Here is a 19,257-nt window from a genome sequence, read left to right on the forward strand (position 1 = left end):
TAATGAACTCAACTCAGTTCTACACAATTTGGCTATTTCCAGATTACCGACCAAGGTCCCTGAGGGCTTTCTCTACACTAGATAGTGTTTTTTTTTTTTTGGTATAAACACCTGCTTCTGTATGACAACAAAACACATGAGTATTTTTTAACTGCTAGAATATAAAACCCTGACAAATAACAGCATGAATGAGTGTTTTGATTTAATATCACTAGAACCACATTGCTCCATTTAAGCTGCAAAAAAAAAGAAAAAAAAAATCCTTGGTCTTATTTTAGTAACATCATCCTCTGATAAATTTCCAGTCCCCTATTCAAATGGCATTTTAAACAGAATGTGGAAAAGGAAAACTGCTCTTTAAAGAATAAAATGAATACAACAAATCCCTGAAACAAAGAAATGTTTCAGGGAGCGGCCCTAGTCTCGCCTCCTTGACTTGGATTGATGTTTTAAAGGTTCTTCAATGCAAGAACATGAAATAATTTATTACACCATGTAATAATTACATTTGCTTCTTAAAATCAACATATTTATCAGAGACTCGTAAAGTTAATTAAACATTCATTCAATTGTGTATTTATTTTTAGTTGATAGATTAATGGCCCGATCTTTTCCATTTTCCAGTGATCGGAGCTTGGCTACATTAGCTGACGAGTTGAGCCAATTTTACTGCCATAAAGTGCCTGCTAGTTAAGGTTGACAGTAGCTCTGCAAGACAAACATCAGTGGCGATGCAAATCAAGCATGTCAGAAGTGTGGAAATATTTTAGTCTGGACTGAAGACTGTCATAAAGCTACTTGCAATGTCTGCAAAATGGCAATTTCTAGAAGAGGTAGCAGCAGAGCTAAATTTAACTCCACAAACTTGATCATCCGTCATCTGAGACCAAAACATGTTTATGAAGCGTTTTGTAATGCTGATTAGAAGGTTGCAAAAGCAAAGCAACTTTATGAGGAGCTGGACTTTATGAGGAGACAAAAATACTCCAATGAAAACAAGAGGGCAAAGATGATTCCAGAAAGGTCGGTCGCATATATTGCTCTTAATAACCGCTCATCTCAGTAGTTGAGAATGTCGGACTTAGACACCTGGTGGAAGTTTTGGACCCGCGCTACGCTCTGCCGCCGAGACACTACATTGCCGACGCAACCATACCACAGCTGTACAGCAAAGTTAAAGAAACAATGCAAAGTCAATTGAATCGGAATGTTGTTAGTTTCACTACTGATATTTGGAGCACAGACGTTTGCCTTGTCGGGTTAATTTTCTTAAGAAGAACTGAAATACACAAATTATCGATACTATTCCTGCAGGAAGGAGAGACAGTTGAACCCCAGACTCAAACATACTTTCTCCCATTGGACCTCCTCTGCAGAGCGTTTATTAACAGAACATGACACATGGTTACAAACAGAGTATTGTTCTGAAAGAACAATTGATCAGTTCATGAAGACAGAATGCTCCATCAGAATGACAAGGCAGGGTGGTCTCCTTACTGAAACATGAGACAGGAGTGGAGTATCCCCTTGCACAAATGTTTCATAAGAATACATTAATTTTATACCGTAATCATCAATGAATAAACCTGACATGCCTAATGTCCCTACTGAGCCTCACAGCAAACTGGGTTGATCCCAAAACTTATGATTTAAAGCGTTCTGTACTGTATGTTCATCAGCTCCATGGGGCTCATACAGCAGAACATGTCAGACAGGCCATACTATTCCAAGTCGGTGTTTCATTCTTTACTTTCGTCTGAAATATAAAATTGATGCTGACATTTAATTCTCTGTAAGATTTAGATTCCATGGGATTAAGCATAATATAGTAATGCTTATTAATGAAATCATGAGTCTGATAAAATGTTGAATTACTTTCTAAAAATATATTTGAGTTTCATAAATTTCATTACGAAAAGCAAAATGTTGGATCAAGACTTTAAATCGGATCATATTTGAGGTCAAAAGATCAGATCAGTGGCCTGAAATGCTGAGCGGGAGAGCCCTAATTATTTTATAAAGGTATTTATTTTTTTAATCATGGCACTCCTTACCCTCCATAAAGGAGCAGCAGGGTTTGGTAAATAAATAACTTTGTGTCTGTTAACTGGTTTGTAAACCATGGAACCACACAATTAAAATGTGATTTGTAAGACTGCTGCATATTTTAGACTGAATTTCCTACAAACGCCTACAGTTGAATAAATACTTTTGCATGCATATAAACTGGAGGACTTATCAAGAATGTATGTTGGAAGAATTTATAGTTCAAACACACCGTTACTCCAGTGCAAATAATGCCCTGATTTCTCTTTTCAAACAATTTGATCATTTTAAATAATTGTTTACATAAATAATAGTATTATTACAAATATTTATATTAAATATAGTTACAGTTATTTCTTAAAAATAGTACATATTTTTTCGTCTCATCAGAACATGAAGGTCTGCTGCTGTCGCTGCATCGACAGAGATTCAGATTTTTTCTGAAGCACGACAGACACCCACATCAGTTCCTCCTCCAGCTCCTCCCCCCCTCTGTTTTATCCTACTCCTCCACCTTCTCCATCTCCTCCACCTCCTCTTTTGCGTGTTACTCGTGGCCCTGAAGCAGCATGAGAGTCAATCTACAAGGGAATTTCATGTAAAAGCGGCTCATGGATGAATTGGCATCCAAGCAGTTCTTTCAGCGGGAGCAGTGAGGAGATGGTTGCTAACAGAGTGATAAGAAGTGATTCATCCTATGCAGCCTTGAGGATCAACACTTTCTTTCCAACTGGAGTTGCTGAAACTTTACAGAAACTAAAACCGCTTCCTTTTTGTTTTGCAGATTTCTCTAAAGCTTAGAGCTTGAGAGGTCATTGTCGGTGAACTGTGATTATTCCTCCAACGAACAAGAAGCTCTTCTTTTGCAAAAAAGTCTGAGCAGAATCTTCGAAGTACCTCAGCTGGTTTGTCATTCAGATGTTAAACAGCTGTTGTTTCTGCCACCTCGTCTTGAGGGGGAAAAAAGCTACAGGATGCAGCACTCATACCTCCCTGACAAACTTGTTTGCATAAAAGATCCTCGTTCTTAGCAACTGTTGAGGATGAGAGATGGCGTGGCGACCTACCTGTATTTGACAAGTGTGTTTTTCACCTCGTTGGAGAGAGGAGCACAGAGGGAAAAAAAAAAAAGTCTATGAGAGGCAACAGGGGAGGGGAAAAACCAGCCAAGGAAAGGTGCGAAGCAAACGTTTTGAAAGGGAAAATGACTCGCAGAGCGGGCAGACGGGACTGAGTAAATCGCTACAGGACAAAAGGAGGAGCGGGGGGTAAAAATAACGATTTACTAAAACGCCCTTTTAGTTTTGGAGCATTGTGTTTGGTCTGAGCCATCAAGGGGTAAGTATATATTCCATTTGAAGTGGTGTAATGGCAGGAAAGGAAATTGTTAATATAGAAGCAGCTTCTAAACAGACGTATTTACGAATCTTTGATTATCCATGATTGGGTTCAGAATTATTCTCAGTTTATTGCTGAATAGTAAATGCAGTTAAGAGTTGCCTAGAGCAACAACTGCACATCTTCAGACAATCTTCAATGGAGCTTTGGTTAAAAACTGCTTAGTTTAAGGGATTTTTAATCAAGCTTAAACCAATCAAATATATTACAATTAATTTGAGTATAAAGAGAATTAAAACTACTAATCCAAAGTGCGCTGAAAGAAAAACATCTTTAAAAAACAAAAACATACTTTGACCAGAGAACAGTACAATAAGAAAAGCCTGCTTATGGTAAAATGTTAAGACTAATGTTTTCTGAAGCCGATGGAAAAACAGAGCTACGAAAATAAATATAAGGGTTGGGTAATTTCTACCAAATTTAACATCTTGATATTGTTAAGCTGGATGCTGGTATATGATATTTATCTCAATATTTTTTTTATTTTCACAAAGTTCTGATACAACAAAATCCCTCTGAATCAAAGCTTTGTCCCAAACGTCACACAGGCACATTTTTGAGAAAACAGCTGTGAGATAAACATGACAAATCCAACATAGTCTACATCATGCATAGAGGGATAAACATAACTCGACAGACTTGATTTTAACAATAGTCTCGCTTCACATATCTCTTACATATTTTGATAAATCTCAGTTTTAAACCTTCATATATTGTCCAGCCCTATGTAAACATGTTTCATGTATTTATCTTATTTATTCGTTTGTGGATTTGGACAGTGCTATTTATTGAACATATATGATAAACTAAGGAATGTAAACATGCTGGATTCTAACAATTAATTTCCTTCTTTAGTCCCGTAATAAGATGTTTGGGGGAAAAAACAACAGATTATTAAAAAAATATGTATCCCATACTTCTTTTATCCACACAAAAGAGGGAGGAAAATGTAACAAGTGAGAATCTCAGAATACTTCCTGAAAGGACAGTCATAAAGAAACCTAAGTACTGAGCTTTTCTTAAACTGATTATTTAAATTAAATTTACAGCACACGTTACTCTAAATTACGTTATTAAAGAGATTACCTTTATGACTCAATATAAGATGTGGAAACATTCCCTTCAGCTCATGGAAACTATTTCATTTCCACATAGTATTTAAGGTGTGCAAACATCTGTTCCTTGAATCTCAAATGCACCATTCACACTTTTTTTTGCCTGCTGATACTCGTGTCTGCTTTCTTCTTTTAGGTCTCAAATAACAAATTTTCTATTGGTTGTAAACGTAATATATTTATGGAAAAAAATCAGTTCTTTAAAAGAGGTTTTACTCTTTAAGACAACAGAAGATTAAGCAATTATAAGATCATCCACATGGCCGTATCAAAGCAGGCATCTTTCACATAATCTGTTTTTATTTATTTAACTCGGGTCAAATCTGTTTGTTATTCACCACCATCATCTTAAGACACTTTACAAAAAACTTATTCAACTTGAACACAGAAATATAGTTCACAAATCCTACAGGCAGATCTACCTTCAAGAATATACATATCAATTTATTCCTTATAATCTAGCTCTAGTTCAATTAGCAGAAATTCCTCCTCCATAGCAAGCAGGTAGAAGCAGTCAAATATCCAAATTAGTAAAGTGTATTACTTAACTCCTCAGCAACAGCAGAATATCAAGCATTCGCTTACTTCTACCTTCTAAAATGTAACGATATATCTTTTCTGCTCCATTACTAGAAGGAAAAAGCAAGAATTATGATTGGATTTTGTCTAGTTTCTAAACTTACACTAAAAATGATCAACAACTTTCTAAACAACTGCACGGATTGCTCAGGGGGGTGTTCTATAGGTCACCAACCAACCTATGGTTTTGTTTAGCCAACCATCATCTTCAGCAGGATTCAGCTTAATCAGCACTTGAAGAGAAACAGACCAAACAGCTGTGATGCATTACTTTCCATTTCTGCCAACCTGAAAGTGCAAGACTACAATCATTCCTCTGATTTGAGTCCAACTTCTGCAGTTTGCACAGATAATCAAGTATCCTTAACCACACTGCAAATTCCTAATTAACAACATGATTGGGAATATTCATCTCAGTTAGGATATCCCTCCCGTTTGTCAATCCTGTTGGCTAAATCCCTGAAGCCATAATCTGATTTCCTTTTGTTTCATCATGATTGAGCCTTGATAGGTGCCCATTAGCAGCCTCGGTAAACTACGGCTGCGGGGGAGGAGGATTGATCCTTGTGTTAATGTGTACAGATGGATCTCCGTGTTGGGATGAAAATAACTGGAAAGGCAATTTCCCCCTACTCTTAGAAACTCATAATACCAGGATTGCAGCATGTGTGCCTCGTCTTCAGCAACAACACAATCAACCCCCCAGCATTGCAGGAACCCTGATGAAAAATAAACCAAACAGATTTCTAAAAAAAAAAAAAAAAAAACTAATGCAAACCCCAAATTAATTTCCTCATATTTACCAGGTGATAAAAATCTTTCCAACCTCACATGGTTTGAAAATGTGCTGAAATATTTCACCAAGCATTTATCCTTGAAAAGTTAGCTATGAAGGAGAATCACCGGCTTGAAAAGAATCACTTTTAATCTCAGCAATGAGAAAAACACAGCAGACTCATTCAATCGAGCCAGGGATGCTTCAACACAGGGATTCATAAAAACATCCCTCAAGGCCATAAAAAAAGAGAACTGTACATGCCCTTTAAGTTAAAGAAAACATTTTGTTTAGATCATTTCCACATTAGGTTTATTATCCATAGTATAAGACAATAAAATGCAGCTTTGTAGGAAGGATTTTAGAGAAATTTTTAGACATCAAAAATTGTTGATTATTAATCCGCTTCTGAGACGTTTCTACTCAAAACAGAAGCAATAATCTGCAAGTGCAGAAAGACAATCGCACCTGGTAAGACTTCTTGTTTTGAGAATATAAATTGTGATTAAAGAAGTCTTACCAAGTGCAATTGTCTTGCTGCATTGGAGGATTATTGTGTTTAATAATCAAACAGACTCTGCTCTAGTATATCAATCTTAGAACAAGGTTAAAAAGACCTTTTGGCTAAGGCAGCAAAACTCACGTTAGATGGACACTTTTTGCAGTGTAAAAAAGTGGCATTAAAGAGTTAAACTTTTGTTAGTATTAATTCAAAGGGTAAAAATAACATTGAAATGTTATATTTAAAGACATAAAAGAGACTGAATGAAACGACTTCCACTTATGAACAAAAGGCAAGATTTAAATAAAATGTGATAAATTTAGATGTGCCAACTGATAGAGTTATTAAATTAGAGTTTTATCCAAAGTGCACAGTTTTACAAATTCATTATGAAAAGGGTAATACATTCCCATGTATTTCATTAACCAAACGTTTGAGAGATCCAAATGAACATTACTAAATATATCCAGCTTATTCCAGTTCTTAATCAAGTGTTAGATTAGGCAAGAGTAACTAATCAATTTTGATTGGTTTGGATAAATTTGGGTTAAAACCAGGAATTTCATAGCACAAAAATAACCTAAAAGAAAGAAAAACAAATCTTTAAAACTGGCTCTTAAAGAGTGTGACATACAGTCTAAACTTCCACTGTTTACAATACCTGACAAAGAATAAAGCAAACCTGTCAAAACACAGCAGTGTTTTGGGGGAATTGAAGGCACAATGAGTTTATTAAAAATAAAAATAAAATTAAATGTATTAGTTTTTACAAGTGAAGACAAAAAATGATCAGAAAACAAAGTGCCCCTAAATGATGTTGTATTTGTTCCTAAACCTAATAACCTGTCATGTCCCCTTGGTTGTAACAGCTGCCATCATGCATTTACGATACTCAATAATGAAGACTGACATCCATGTCAGAGTTTCACATTGTTTTATAGTCTTTAATTCCCCCTCCGCCAGGCTAAATGTAATTTGTTCCATCATTTTTAAATACTTTTTTTAACCCGTAAAAAAGGGATACCAAAGATTATATACGAGTATGTTTGGTGAGAAGGTTAAAAGGAGAATTGTCAGGTGTCGTTTTCATCACTTGAACCTCCAAAACTACTGTCTGTCTTTATCTGTTTACATGCTAACAACTTTTTTGGATAACACAACATTTCTGGCAAAGGGTTAAAAGACCCAAGGCATTTTTTCCCCCCCAAAGTCAGAGGAGCAATGGAGGAGAAGAAATGCCACACATTCACCAACGAGACTAGCTACCCACTGAGCCGACTTTGTTAACGTTAGCCGAGTAGCGACTAGTTGAGGGCAGACAGACCAGCTTGCATGGATGTTAGCAAGTCATAGGAGCAGCCTTCAGTTGGCCACAGTGATAAACGTCAAACTAGAGAATTTAAACCCAAAGTTGCAAGTTACTCCAAATTCATGGTCTGTTTGACAAACCTTATGTTGTTTATTATGTTGTCTGATAGGTTCTATTAAAGTCATTTTTAACTTCTACAAGTCAGACAGTATCCAGGCCTATGTGTGACCAGTAAAAGTGAAACAACAGTTAAACAGGTTTTTATGAATTAAAGGTATAGAGAATTATCTTATATTTCCAGGTGGATCATCTAAATAAGTGGTCCTCCTAATTGTCAAGCACTCTGGTGATATGTTTACGTAAGGCCGCCCTGCAGGCTCGTCTTGTTAGCCATCTTTTTCTGCGCATGCGGACCTTCAGGCGTATATCTGTGGTGAGCTACGGTTTCAGACAGTCATTGAAGCTCATCTTTCTTACTGCGGTTCTTTGAAAATGGCCCTAGGTTGTAAGAGAAAAAGCGTCTACGAAGTATGAGAACAAAAGAAAGGCCTCAGAAGAGGCAGATATATCCCAGAATGCTTTGCGCAGGGAGCTCTCCTCACAAAGCATTATGGGATTTGCTGTCACAGCAATCCGCTATCAACTAACAAAAATGGCGCAGGCACCGCGCAGTGGAGGAGTTATGTGGCCAACGGAGAAAAAAGCAGTGATCATCTGTCTGAACTGTCAGTTAACAGAGTTTGCTATAAAGTCCACTATATAATCCCCGCTCTTTATGGTGATTGAGGGATTTAGGCGTTGGGCAGGCGTTCGGGCACAGTAAGCTTATATGATCTATGAGAACAGCAACTTTTAAACAGAGCGTTCATTAGGAGAAACGCTCTGCAGGCTCTCGAATGCATTTTTTTTTTTTTTAAAGCAGAGAGTTCGGGTCTTAAAAAATTTGCGAAATTCACCCACAATACCTTAAACAAGGACAGGTTTATTTTACCTGTCGATTCGTCACAAATGGAATTTTGATTCAAGTGACTTTGAGCCAGATAGGCTTGACGGAGTATTTTAGAAACTGCTGATCTAGTGGGATTTTCATGCATAACCATCTCTAGGGTTCACAGAGAAAAGTCCAAAAAACGTAGCTGAAGAGTGTTGATTTATGCTGCGATATTCAGACGGTAGGGTCATAGATGGCATCTACAACATGAAAGCATGAATCAATCCTGTCTTGTATCAGGGGTCGGGGGTGGTGGTGTAATGGTGTGGGGGATATTTCTTGTCATACTTTGGGCCCCTTCGTACCAACACCCATGTCAACGCCACAGTCTAAGCCTAAATACTGTTGCTGAACATGTCCATCCCTTTATGATCATAGTGTACCCGTCTTATGATGGCTACTTCCGGCAGGATGCTTCAATCATTTCAGACTGGTTTGTTGAACATGACATCGAATTCACTGTACTCAAATGGCTTCCACGGTCACCAGATCTCTAAAGAATGCTTCCAGTATCTCCTTAAATCTATGCCATGAAGGATTAAGGCAGTTCGGAAGGCAAAAGGGGGCCTAACTCGCACTAGACAGGTCTAACTAATAAAGCGAGAGTATTTGTTCAAAAAATAAAAATGATTTCAGTTCTCAGAGATTTGTGACTAAATCTGGCATAAGCAAGATTGATACGATGTTGAATTTAAACTGAACTACACGTATCAATCTGGGAAGCATCCTGAAGAAAGTTTTTTGTAAAAGGGAGAGACATTCTGTACAATTCTTCAAGCTGGTTGGGTACCTGAGTGCCATGTTGAGTTTTCAGTCATCATAGCCACAATAGCAGCTGGGACGTATCATATTCTTGATTTGTTTTTACACAGTTGACCGATGAAAAAAAAAATCGGAAGGAACACGGAACAATCGCATCCTTTTTCTCTTATTGCAAAAAGAAATAGAGGGTATTCCAGTTGAAATCAGCGCAGTTTGTTTTGTTTCAGCCTTCCGCCTTTGGTTGAAGTGTTTACATCATACACGTCACTGTATTTCATTGGTCCAAACATTTCTGTATCAAGGCCAAATGCATCCGTTGGCTTCTGGCAAGATGTATTTTCATGAGTTTGTGAATTTACAAATCTCATGACAATTCATCTTGCTTGTAAGGTAATGTGTGACTTAAATCTGGATCAGGGCAAAGGCTTGATTCTGGCCTGTCTTGGACTTATGCCCCAAGCCCTATTAACTTGACCTGAACTTCCTATTCAAAGACTAAAAACGTGACTGAAAAAAAAAATGCCTGGTGAAGATCTCTGTAGTTGGGCCAATATAAAAGAGTGTTTATGTCTGTGCATTTCAAAATATGACCACAAGGCTGAAGAAAAAATGCTTCCAAAAAACTGCAAATGATACGTTAAAAGAAATACAACACACTGAAGCTCTTCGAAGTAAACAAAGTTGCTATTTCTGCATATCTAGGATAAACATTACTACATTTTGTCCAACTCAAACAGTTTGCAATAAAAATTCCTTTGACACCGAGCAGGAAGCGCTGACCTAGATATATTATAAAATATTTAAATATTCATCGTCTAAGAACCTCTATTAAGGAAAACGAAAGTGCATACGGGTTGCAATAGAGCAACATAAATGCATCAACACAAGAATCAATTAAAACAGAAGCATGGTGAAGCTCAGCTTATTTAGTAAACAAATAAATTAAATGTTTGGAATAATTACTCAAGATTCCTCTAACAATATCATTAACAAGAAGAAATGAAACTGATTTTAGAAATTTTATAACAATCCTAATTTCAACAAGCTCCCATTTCAAGATTCTGGTCTTCTTTTGTGCAACAAAGGATAAGATATCATATCTTCTTGATTAAAATATTGCAAAACCTTCCTATAATAAAACTCACTTCTAACGCCTCCGCCAACGCCGTAAGTAAAGCTCTGCTTTCAACCTTCCTGCCCTTAGATTTTTAAAATTCGTAAGTCTTATGAGATACATTACAAAATGATGAGAAACACTGCCGCAGGCCATTCCACTCCTGAAATACATAAAATCTCTAAACACTTCTGTTACATTTTGTAATCTCAACACATATTGGTCTTTAGAGCAAAAACTGGCAACATGAGAAGTAATCTTTAGTAGCTTCAGCCAAGAGGTAAAAGTGTTTATTGTTTTGGTTTTCTATCTTACAGATTCCAGTTTTTTTTTCTTTGCGACAAATAATAAAGCTTAAAAAACTTGTGAAAGCATTACCACCCACATACAATTATGTCTCCTCTAGAGAGCAGTTGCCTCTTGCTGTATATGGCATGACTAATCTGACAATGCAGGCAAAACAGAAAAGCAAGGATGAGTCTAAAAACTTAAAAGAGCAACTTTACATTTACACTACAAGAAAACGAAAAAGGATACCAAATGCTGTAACATTAACTCCTTATTATGCAAACAGAAAGTAGAGCTTGATTTACTTTGAGGTTTTATATAGTATGTAATCTGATCTTTAGCAGATTCGAGAGTTATTTAAAATCAACCAACAAGACAGATTTAGAGAATGAGGAGAAAACTAAACTGGTTAAGCCGTGCATTCGAGCATTAATTAGCCCATTGCTACTTTGGAAAAGATTTTTCTGAAGTGTAAAAATATTGACCAACATTTTTAATAACATCAAACAGTGCGATGCAAAAATGTGAAAATAAAATCAAAGGCTTCATCGCTACTTGTACAGATCGGTTTAATTAGCTAAAATTTAGCAAGGATTTTTAGTTGGTGCAAAGGGCTGGGTATCGATTTAAATATTAATATTCAATTTAATCATGTTTTAGAATTCCTTTATTAATCTGATCCGATAGAGTTGGGTCACAAATTGGATTGCTGGTATTGAAAACATTTTCTTAGCAGTTAGTATTACCGGACTGTGTTGTTCTGCAACATATTAATGATAGTGTTATATTAAAGGTATAGTGGAGGATCTTCGCAAATCAAAATGAAAAGACCTGCCCTCTCCACTTTAAATGAACATACACAACCCTGGAGCTCTACCGCAGGTCATTCATCCCTGCTGCCATCAGACTTTACAATGCAGCACTACAACTGTACCCTGTGCAGCAACCTGTGCAAAAATCCTGTTAAATAAGAAACTTCAGCTGTTATATATAGATATGTGGACATACTGTTTATACCCCATGCACCTTTTCCTCCCTTTGGCACCTTCTTTTGACTATTGAGCCGATGTTACAAGTAATTTCTCCAATGTGAGATCAATAAAGTCAATCTTATCCTACCTTATCTGTACCCACTCCCAGGAGGGAATGCTTGTTAAACTAGTGCGAGAGCATGCACAATCCCATTTCTCCTCGTGCACACTCTGATTAAAAGTTGCAGTTTGCATCAGTCATACAAGCTTACTTTTCAAAGGAAGATGGTGTTTATCTACAGAAACCAGCAGATCACAGCAATCCCTCTCCGTTATCAAGGACGTCAATTGATATATTCTGCACTAAAACTTATGTGTGCTGTAATGTATATTCTGAACCTGTTGCCACATCCAAGGCAGCATGCTTGCTGCAGAGTCTGTTAGCTCAGTATCTCGGCTTTGGGAGATTATTTAATGTTGACAGAGAAAAGCAAGAAAACAACCCATCATGATGTTTGCAGCACAAATAGAGACGTCGAAGATGTTTTTAAAATAACAGAATTTTGAAGAGAAACAGATAAAACAACAACAACAAAAAAATATATTTTCAGAATTTCAATCTGTCGTGGAAACTATTGTTAAAAAAAATAATGCTTTTGGAAAGAGAAAAAACAAAACAAATCTATGCCAGGTGTTGTTTAGGCTGTTGTGAGGTGTTTAGATTTTGTTTAGGAATTTTACTATCTGCAAAAATAAGAGTATTTTTTCCTTGTTAATTGCCAAAAAGCACCAAGAAGCAAATTTAGCATCAACCTCTGATTCATATTTTATCTTTCATCTCACTGAAAGCTTTGACTGGAAAAAAAAAGCTGCAAAATAAGTCAGCCAGCATTACTAAAAAAATACATTTATTATAAACTTCAAACAATTTCTTAAAACGGCCGTATGACATGGAGAAAACAGAAGCAACCCAAGCAAACCAACCATGGCTCCCCAAGGCCCCGCTGGTTTGGATTTCTGAGAAAGTTCAATCATTTGTTAGTTCTGTCAAAGATGACAGAAATGGTTAAGATCCAGACTGACAGCGAGATAACTGTTTCAGGCTTCAAACTGCGAAATGTCAGAAAATGTGACAAAACGAGCATCTATAAAATTGAGTAGCACAAATTGCAGAGGAAGTATGAGTGCACGCGGAGTTTTAAGGTCGTGACCACAGAGTGCGGTCCAGGAATAGCCAGGATGCCAAAAAAGAAGCAGATCTGCAGTTTAAAGAGGAGGCAGCAATCGGTCCTCACTCAGTAATTCTGCTTTTTTATTTAAGATACTATTTATTTTCACTTCTCAAGTCATATATAAAAGGAGTTTGGGGTCAGTCGCTTTAAGTAATTTTGTACGTTCCCTTTACTAAAGGAAGATGTAGAGTCTAGAGCTGCAACTAAATATTATGTTGCAAATTGATTAATCTGCCAATTATGTTTTCTATTAATAATCGGACAGCCAAAAATTCCTTAAAGAAGATTTTTTTTTTGCCAAATTAAACCAGGTGAAACTAAAAATATTCAACTTGCAAAACGTTTTTTTTTTACCACAAAATCTATATAATTTACTGCTCTGTCAGCTAAAGGCATGTTTTAGAGTCTCTATAGTTCATTTAATGATTAACCGATTTCCTAATTAGTTGATGATTATTTCAATAATCAATCACAATTAATCCGATTAATTGTTTTAGTCCTAGTAGAATTTACATTTTTGGTAATGTTTCAATTTATTATAAGCAGACAAGTAGTGGAGGGACACAAAAAAAAAATTTCTCATTGATTACAGGTGTTATAATTATCCAATATCTATTAATAAAGTATGAAATCGCAATAATACACAAAGACATGCTTAGTTGATTATATTAATAAATGGACAAATGAGTTGTATTGATGTTAATTATTTCGACCGATTGAAAAAAGATAGTCGAACCTCAGATTCGGGAGGAACAATGCGGTTTTCGTGACGGTCGAGGCACTTTGGACCAACTCTATACCCTTCATCAGGTGCTCAGAGGTTCGTGGGAGTTCGCCCAACCAGGCCACATGTGTTTTGTGGACCTGGAGAAGGCTTCCGACCGTGTCCCTCGTGGTGCCCTGTGGGGGGTGCTCCGGGAGAATGGGGTCTGCGGCCCTCTGTTAAGGGCTGTATGCTCTCTGTATGAACACATGAGGAGCGTGGTTTGCATTGTCGGCAGTAAGTCAGACCCGTTTCAGGTGCATGTTAGTCTCCACCAGGGCTGCCCTTTGTCACTGGTTATGTTCATTACATTTATGAACAGAATTTCTCGGCGCAGCCAGGGGACTGAAGGCTGTATGCAGATGATGTCCTGTTGGCCTCATCAAACCAGGACCTCCAACGTGAACTGGGGAGGTTTGCAGCCAAGGTTTAAGTGTAGGGCGGCCGGTATGAGGATCAGCACCTTCAAATCTGAGGCCATGGTTCTCCAGCGGAGAAAGGTGGAGAGTCCTCGTCTCAAGTGGAGGAGTTCAAGTATATCAGGGTCATATTCACGAGTGAGGGACGGATGGAGAGTGAGATTGAAAGATGGATCGATGCCATTAGTCGGTGGTGATGCGGTTGCTGTATGGGACTGTCGTGGTGAAGATCGAGCTAAATCTGGGGGCAAAGCTCTCGATTTACAGATCGATCTACGTCCCCCCCCCCCTCTCGAGATCTGGGTAATGACCGAAAGGACATGATCACGAATACGAAGACCGAAATGAGTTTCCTTCAGTATAATTACCTCTTTAAGACAGTTTAATTTAATATATTTTAATTTTAGATATGAATCAATTACTAAAATTCATAATTTCAATAATCAATTAATCAAATTAATTGTGTCAGCCCTAAACTCAACCATTAAACACAGCTGAACTATTTGGTTTCTACCAAAAACACTTAGTCTTAGGGGGTAAATGCCTCAAATCTGATAAAATAATCTATTTTATGTTAAACATGTCAATTTAATCATTTTTAGCTCAGACGTCATATGGATTATCATTCCAAAACGTATTTTAATGTAAGGCTGCAGCAACCAATTATTTTAGAAATCGATTAATTTACCAAAGGACCTTACAATGTGTGGGACATGCCTACCCTAGGGGGCACTAGAGCTCTTCAGGAGAGAAATTACTTGAGGAAAATAACTAATAAAACAAACAATTAGGAGTGTCCCAATTGAGGGACTACATTTATCAAAAGGCACATTGGTGGAACAATTACATTATAGCAATTCGCCAACTGTCCCCCAATCCATGAATCCTCCTAAGATTCCTTTAAATGCAGCCAAGAAATGTGCCTTTATAGTAATTAATAATTCAACTTTATTGATCTCACATTGGAGAAATTTAGCTCTGCATTTAACCCTTCCCCTTGGGCAGCCATTGTAGGGCGCCCGACGGAGCAGTGTGGGGTTAAGGGTCTTGCTTTGAGACCAAGAGTGGCAGTCCGTGGGAGTGGGGCTCGAACTCAGAACTTCAGGATTCCTAACTCTATGCCCTAACAACTAGGCCGACACTCCCCTTTGTGGCCCATCATTTTCCATGATCCATTGTGGCTCTAAGCAGACTGGTCAAGCTCTTGCAGCAATTGTGGACATTGGTGGCAGAAATTGCGAAGAAATTTTCTAAATAAAAGTCTGTAACCAAAATAATAAAACTTTTTAAAAGGTAGGTTCGTAGCTCATGTATCACCCTGCTTTATTAAGATTCCAAAAAAGCCATCTACCCTCCCACATCTGGAGAACATTTCTGTTCCCCTGCTAAAGCATTGAAGCCACCACCTGCTTTAACTGCTGGGTGGATGTTAATCACAGGAAATAGTCAGATAATATCATATAATACATAATATTAATGTTTGGCTTATTTAAGTCTTATTTGTTACCCAGTAGCTTCAAAACTAGATCATTTAATTTTATTCTACTGGAGTGTATATTAGTAGATGAATAATTTGCTCAGCTTAGACACTCGATATAAATGATCAAGTTCCTCAAGGATTAAATAAAGTAAAAGTCGAAGCAAATGGTCAGGATCTATAAAATATTAGACGTTTTCTCAATTTTGACGTGATCATATACCTGACTGGGCTTGGCAAGCACTTTCTACACAAATGTTAATTTTCCAACATTGCCCCTGGGGTTATACATGTTCCTAAACAACATGATTTTAATCACAATACAGAACATAGAGGGCACGTCCTGTCAGGACATTTTGACATGTGTCCAGTTAATAATAAAAATTGCAAACCATTGTATTTTAACTATATTTTTTTTGGTCTTAACTTTTGTCATGTGGCATAGGTTGTACTAGCTTTTTATTCTCTTAATCTTCTAACCTTTGTTGTTTTGAGGTCTTCAAAAGAACCCAGAGTCTATAAAGGATGCAGCCTGAACTGGGACGCACACTTAACTAGATACTTTATAACAGTATGCGTGTTTTTTTCCACTTTAATGATGATAGTACCCAGATCACAGACAGGCGTTTGTTTTTATAATAAAAAGCGAATGATGACTAAGATTTAAATGCAGTTATAGGAACATGTATCACAGAGTAAACAGCCTAATGATGAAATAACAGATCAAAATGTGACTGAGTTTCTTTTAGCCATATTTGTAATATCAACATGTTTCTTATTTGAATACATCATGATTAAATGTAGTTTGGCAATATAAAGAAATGACGTTGTTAATCTGAGTGGAAGGTTTTGTAAAACTTTATGTCTCATGAATAATTTTCCTTGCTCTCATGTTTAAAATAGTTTTCTTCTTTTCTTAGACCCATGTATGGGTATATGTAGAACACGAAGTGAGGTTATTTTCATCTGATTAAGTTTCCATTTTAATTTTTATGAAATTAAAATGTCATCCTGAGTGTTTCTGTATGTGTAACCCTATGAACCAGCAATCATAGTCATTATTAAATATTCAGCGAGTGCTGAATGATATACACTTCATGGTGTGCATTTGTTTCATAATTGGGGGGGGTGGGGGCGATTTACATTAAAATGTATTCACTAATCTATAGTATAACATTTTAACTAATACAAATACTATACAGATTAGTTTTAATCCAAATTGAGAACCATTTATGTTCATTTCCAGCTCAGGGCTTATATTTATACTGTTAAGTGTTATTTTTTTTTTTTGCTGTTTTCTGTTTTTTAAATCCATCAAAATCATAATAGCTTTTCTTATTCTTTTTCGGTGAGACAGATGTGGAACATACTTTGTTCTTAATATCTAATAACAATCAGAATAATAATTTGGAGTGTGATTTTTTTTATCAAAAACATTTAAAAACAAGTACCGGTACTTTTTGGGAGGAAAAAAAAACAAACAAATCAAGTACTATCATCTAATTTGTCAAAAAATTAATAAGTAGATTAACTGAAAAAAATAATTAACACTGGAGGCTCTATCGCACATCAAGGAACAGTAAAAACAACCCGGTAACAAAAGCTAGAACCTTCTGTTATAAGACAGAAGAATGAGGATGGGATTTTTTTGGCTCACCTTGCAAGACAGAAACATCAATTACAAAAACAAAGTGGTTTAAAAGAATCTCAAAAAGGAATCATTCCGTCCTCCAGGAAATCTGAGGAGGGAGCTGAAGCTTTAACATTCCAGTGGAAACCAGGTAACCTGGGGCAAACAATCTTCCACATTTGTATTTGGACAAAAAGCCATGACCAAACTTATATTTATAAGACGGGAATATAATAATCATCCCTTCCCCCCAATCTGAATAATATCTTTAGCAGAACTTCAGTGAGAAAAGCCCTGTATATTTTGTGATCCTTTGAAGAAAAAAAAATTTAAAATCGACAAATTCAGAGGCTTTACACACACAGACAAAAAAAAAAAAAAAACACCTCTTAAGCAGCAAATCTGGCATCGGTATCCACACAGAACAGCTACACTCCTTCCCCAAAGAATAACTTAATAGGTCAGAAAGACCAAACAAGATTTCACTAAATCCAAAAGAATCAGCAACAGAAAACAATCAGAGCCCTTTGAGCAAAACAGCAGAAATTAAACTAATCAGGATGAGATCTTACCTGCTGACTCCAGCAGCACGTGGTAGTCTGTTCCTCTCTGAGACGGCATGTTGTCATCTTCCTCCGCCCTCTCTGCCTCCTCGTAACGGTCCCAGTTGGACTCCAGCTTTCTTCTGGAGAACACTGCTGTCCTGTCATCTTCCTCTTTTAGGTTCTCCTCATCTTCTTGTTGCTGAAGAAAAAAAAAAAAAAGAAGAGGTGAGAAAATTTGGGAAAAATAAATATAAAAAGAGACCAATTGACAAACGTAAAGCATCAACTTCATATTGTGCCTTCCAAATGACTGAAATATTCCCCCTTGAGTGTATTTTTTAACAGTAATTCTGTTCATTTTTGTTAGCTTCAACACAATAATTAAGGTAATGAACAATGTTTAGTTGCCTAAAGCATCCTTATTGTACTTCAAGCCAAGCTTTAAAATTAGCTTTTATGATTTACCTAAACTAGAAATTCTCTTAATATGAAAACGCTCAATGCAAACTTTCCTAGTTCCATTCCTAACCAGAAGCATGGATTACTTTTTGAAATTCCCACCAAAATAAGCTAATTTAAATAAAATGCAACTTTTTCCTCTGAATGTTTTGATGGTCTTTGTTTTTTCCTAAACTATTGCAAAAATAATTGTGTTGTTTTATTACAAAAAGAGTTTTTTCCCCACATGTTACATCATTTAATAAACTCTGCAGCAAGATCAATTTATGTCTTAACTTAGACCAGTTTCCATGTCCCAGCTGAAGAAAATACCCCACAGCCTGATGCTGCCACCACTATGCTTTACTGTGGGAATGAGTTTTCTAGGGATTGGCACCGCTTTTTTCTGACACACCTGTTGTTTTTTTAATACAGAACAAGAAGTTAAATATTAATCTATATTGAACAAAGCCCCTTCCTCTACATGTTTGCTGTGCACAAGGTGAGCATTCAGGACTTTTAAGACCTTTTTTCTTGCACAATAACTCTTCTTGTCCATGTTTCATAAGGGCTTAATTTGTGGAATGCACAATTAATAGCAGCCTTGTCATCAGATTGTTTTCCACATCTCATCTGTCATTTCTGCATCATCCTCTTGACTATTTTTCAATTTATTTTCTTCTTATCTTATGAAGGCAGACAGCCATGTCTTGGGAACCTTTGCAGGTGTGGCATGCTCTACAAGATTCCCTTTTCAAACAACTCCACAACTGTACCTCCGACCTATCTGCTGCACTGCTTGGTCTTGATGCTGCTGTTTGTCTACTTATTATAACTGTAATTCCCTCTCAAGTCGAAAATCAGGAAACCAAGTCGTTCTTTAGATACTGGCTTTAATCACAC

General features: G+C 36.7%; 2 protein-coding genes across 3 annotated transcripts in view; one reads left to right on the forward strand and one right to left on the reverse strand.

Annotated features, from left to right (window-relative positions):
• aven (apoptosis, caspase activation inhibitor) overlaps nt 1–19,257 on the reverse strand; it is a 59,771-nt gene that overhangs the window by 34,915 nt on the left and 5,599 nt on the right. Inside the window, exon 2 of the mRNA XM_015388857.1 lies at nt 17,944–18,115. Within this exon, the coding sequence (XP_015244343.1) occupies nt 17,944–18,115 (172 nt within the window). The remainder of the gene's footprint in view (nt 1–17,943; nt 18,116–19,257) is intronic.
• The window catches only part of LOC107093663 (muscarinic acetylcholine receptor M5-like), a 25,605-nt gene continuing 9,002 nt past the window's right edge, over nt 2,655–19,257 (forward strand). Inside the window, exon 1 of one of the 2 annotated variants that reach the window (XM_015388854.1) lies at nt 2,655–3,388. The gene's annotated coding sequence lies outside the window, so the exon portion shown is untranslated. The remainder of the gene's footprint in view (nt 3,389–19,257) is intronic. The other variant, XM_015388855.1, reaches the window with a different exon arrangement.

Source organism: Cyprinodon variegatus, unplaced genomic scaffold (assembly GCF_000732505.1).
Source record: "Cyprinodon variegatus isolate N-32 unplaced genomic scaffold, C_variegatus-1.0 Scaffold439, whole genome shotgun sequence".
NCBI classification, from domain to species: Eukaryota; Metazoa; Chordata; class Actinopteri; order Cyprinodontiformes; family Cyprinodontidae; genus Cyprinodon; species Cyprinodon variegatus.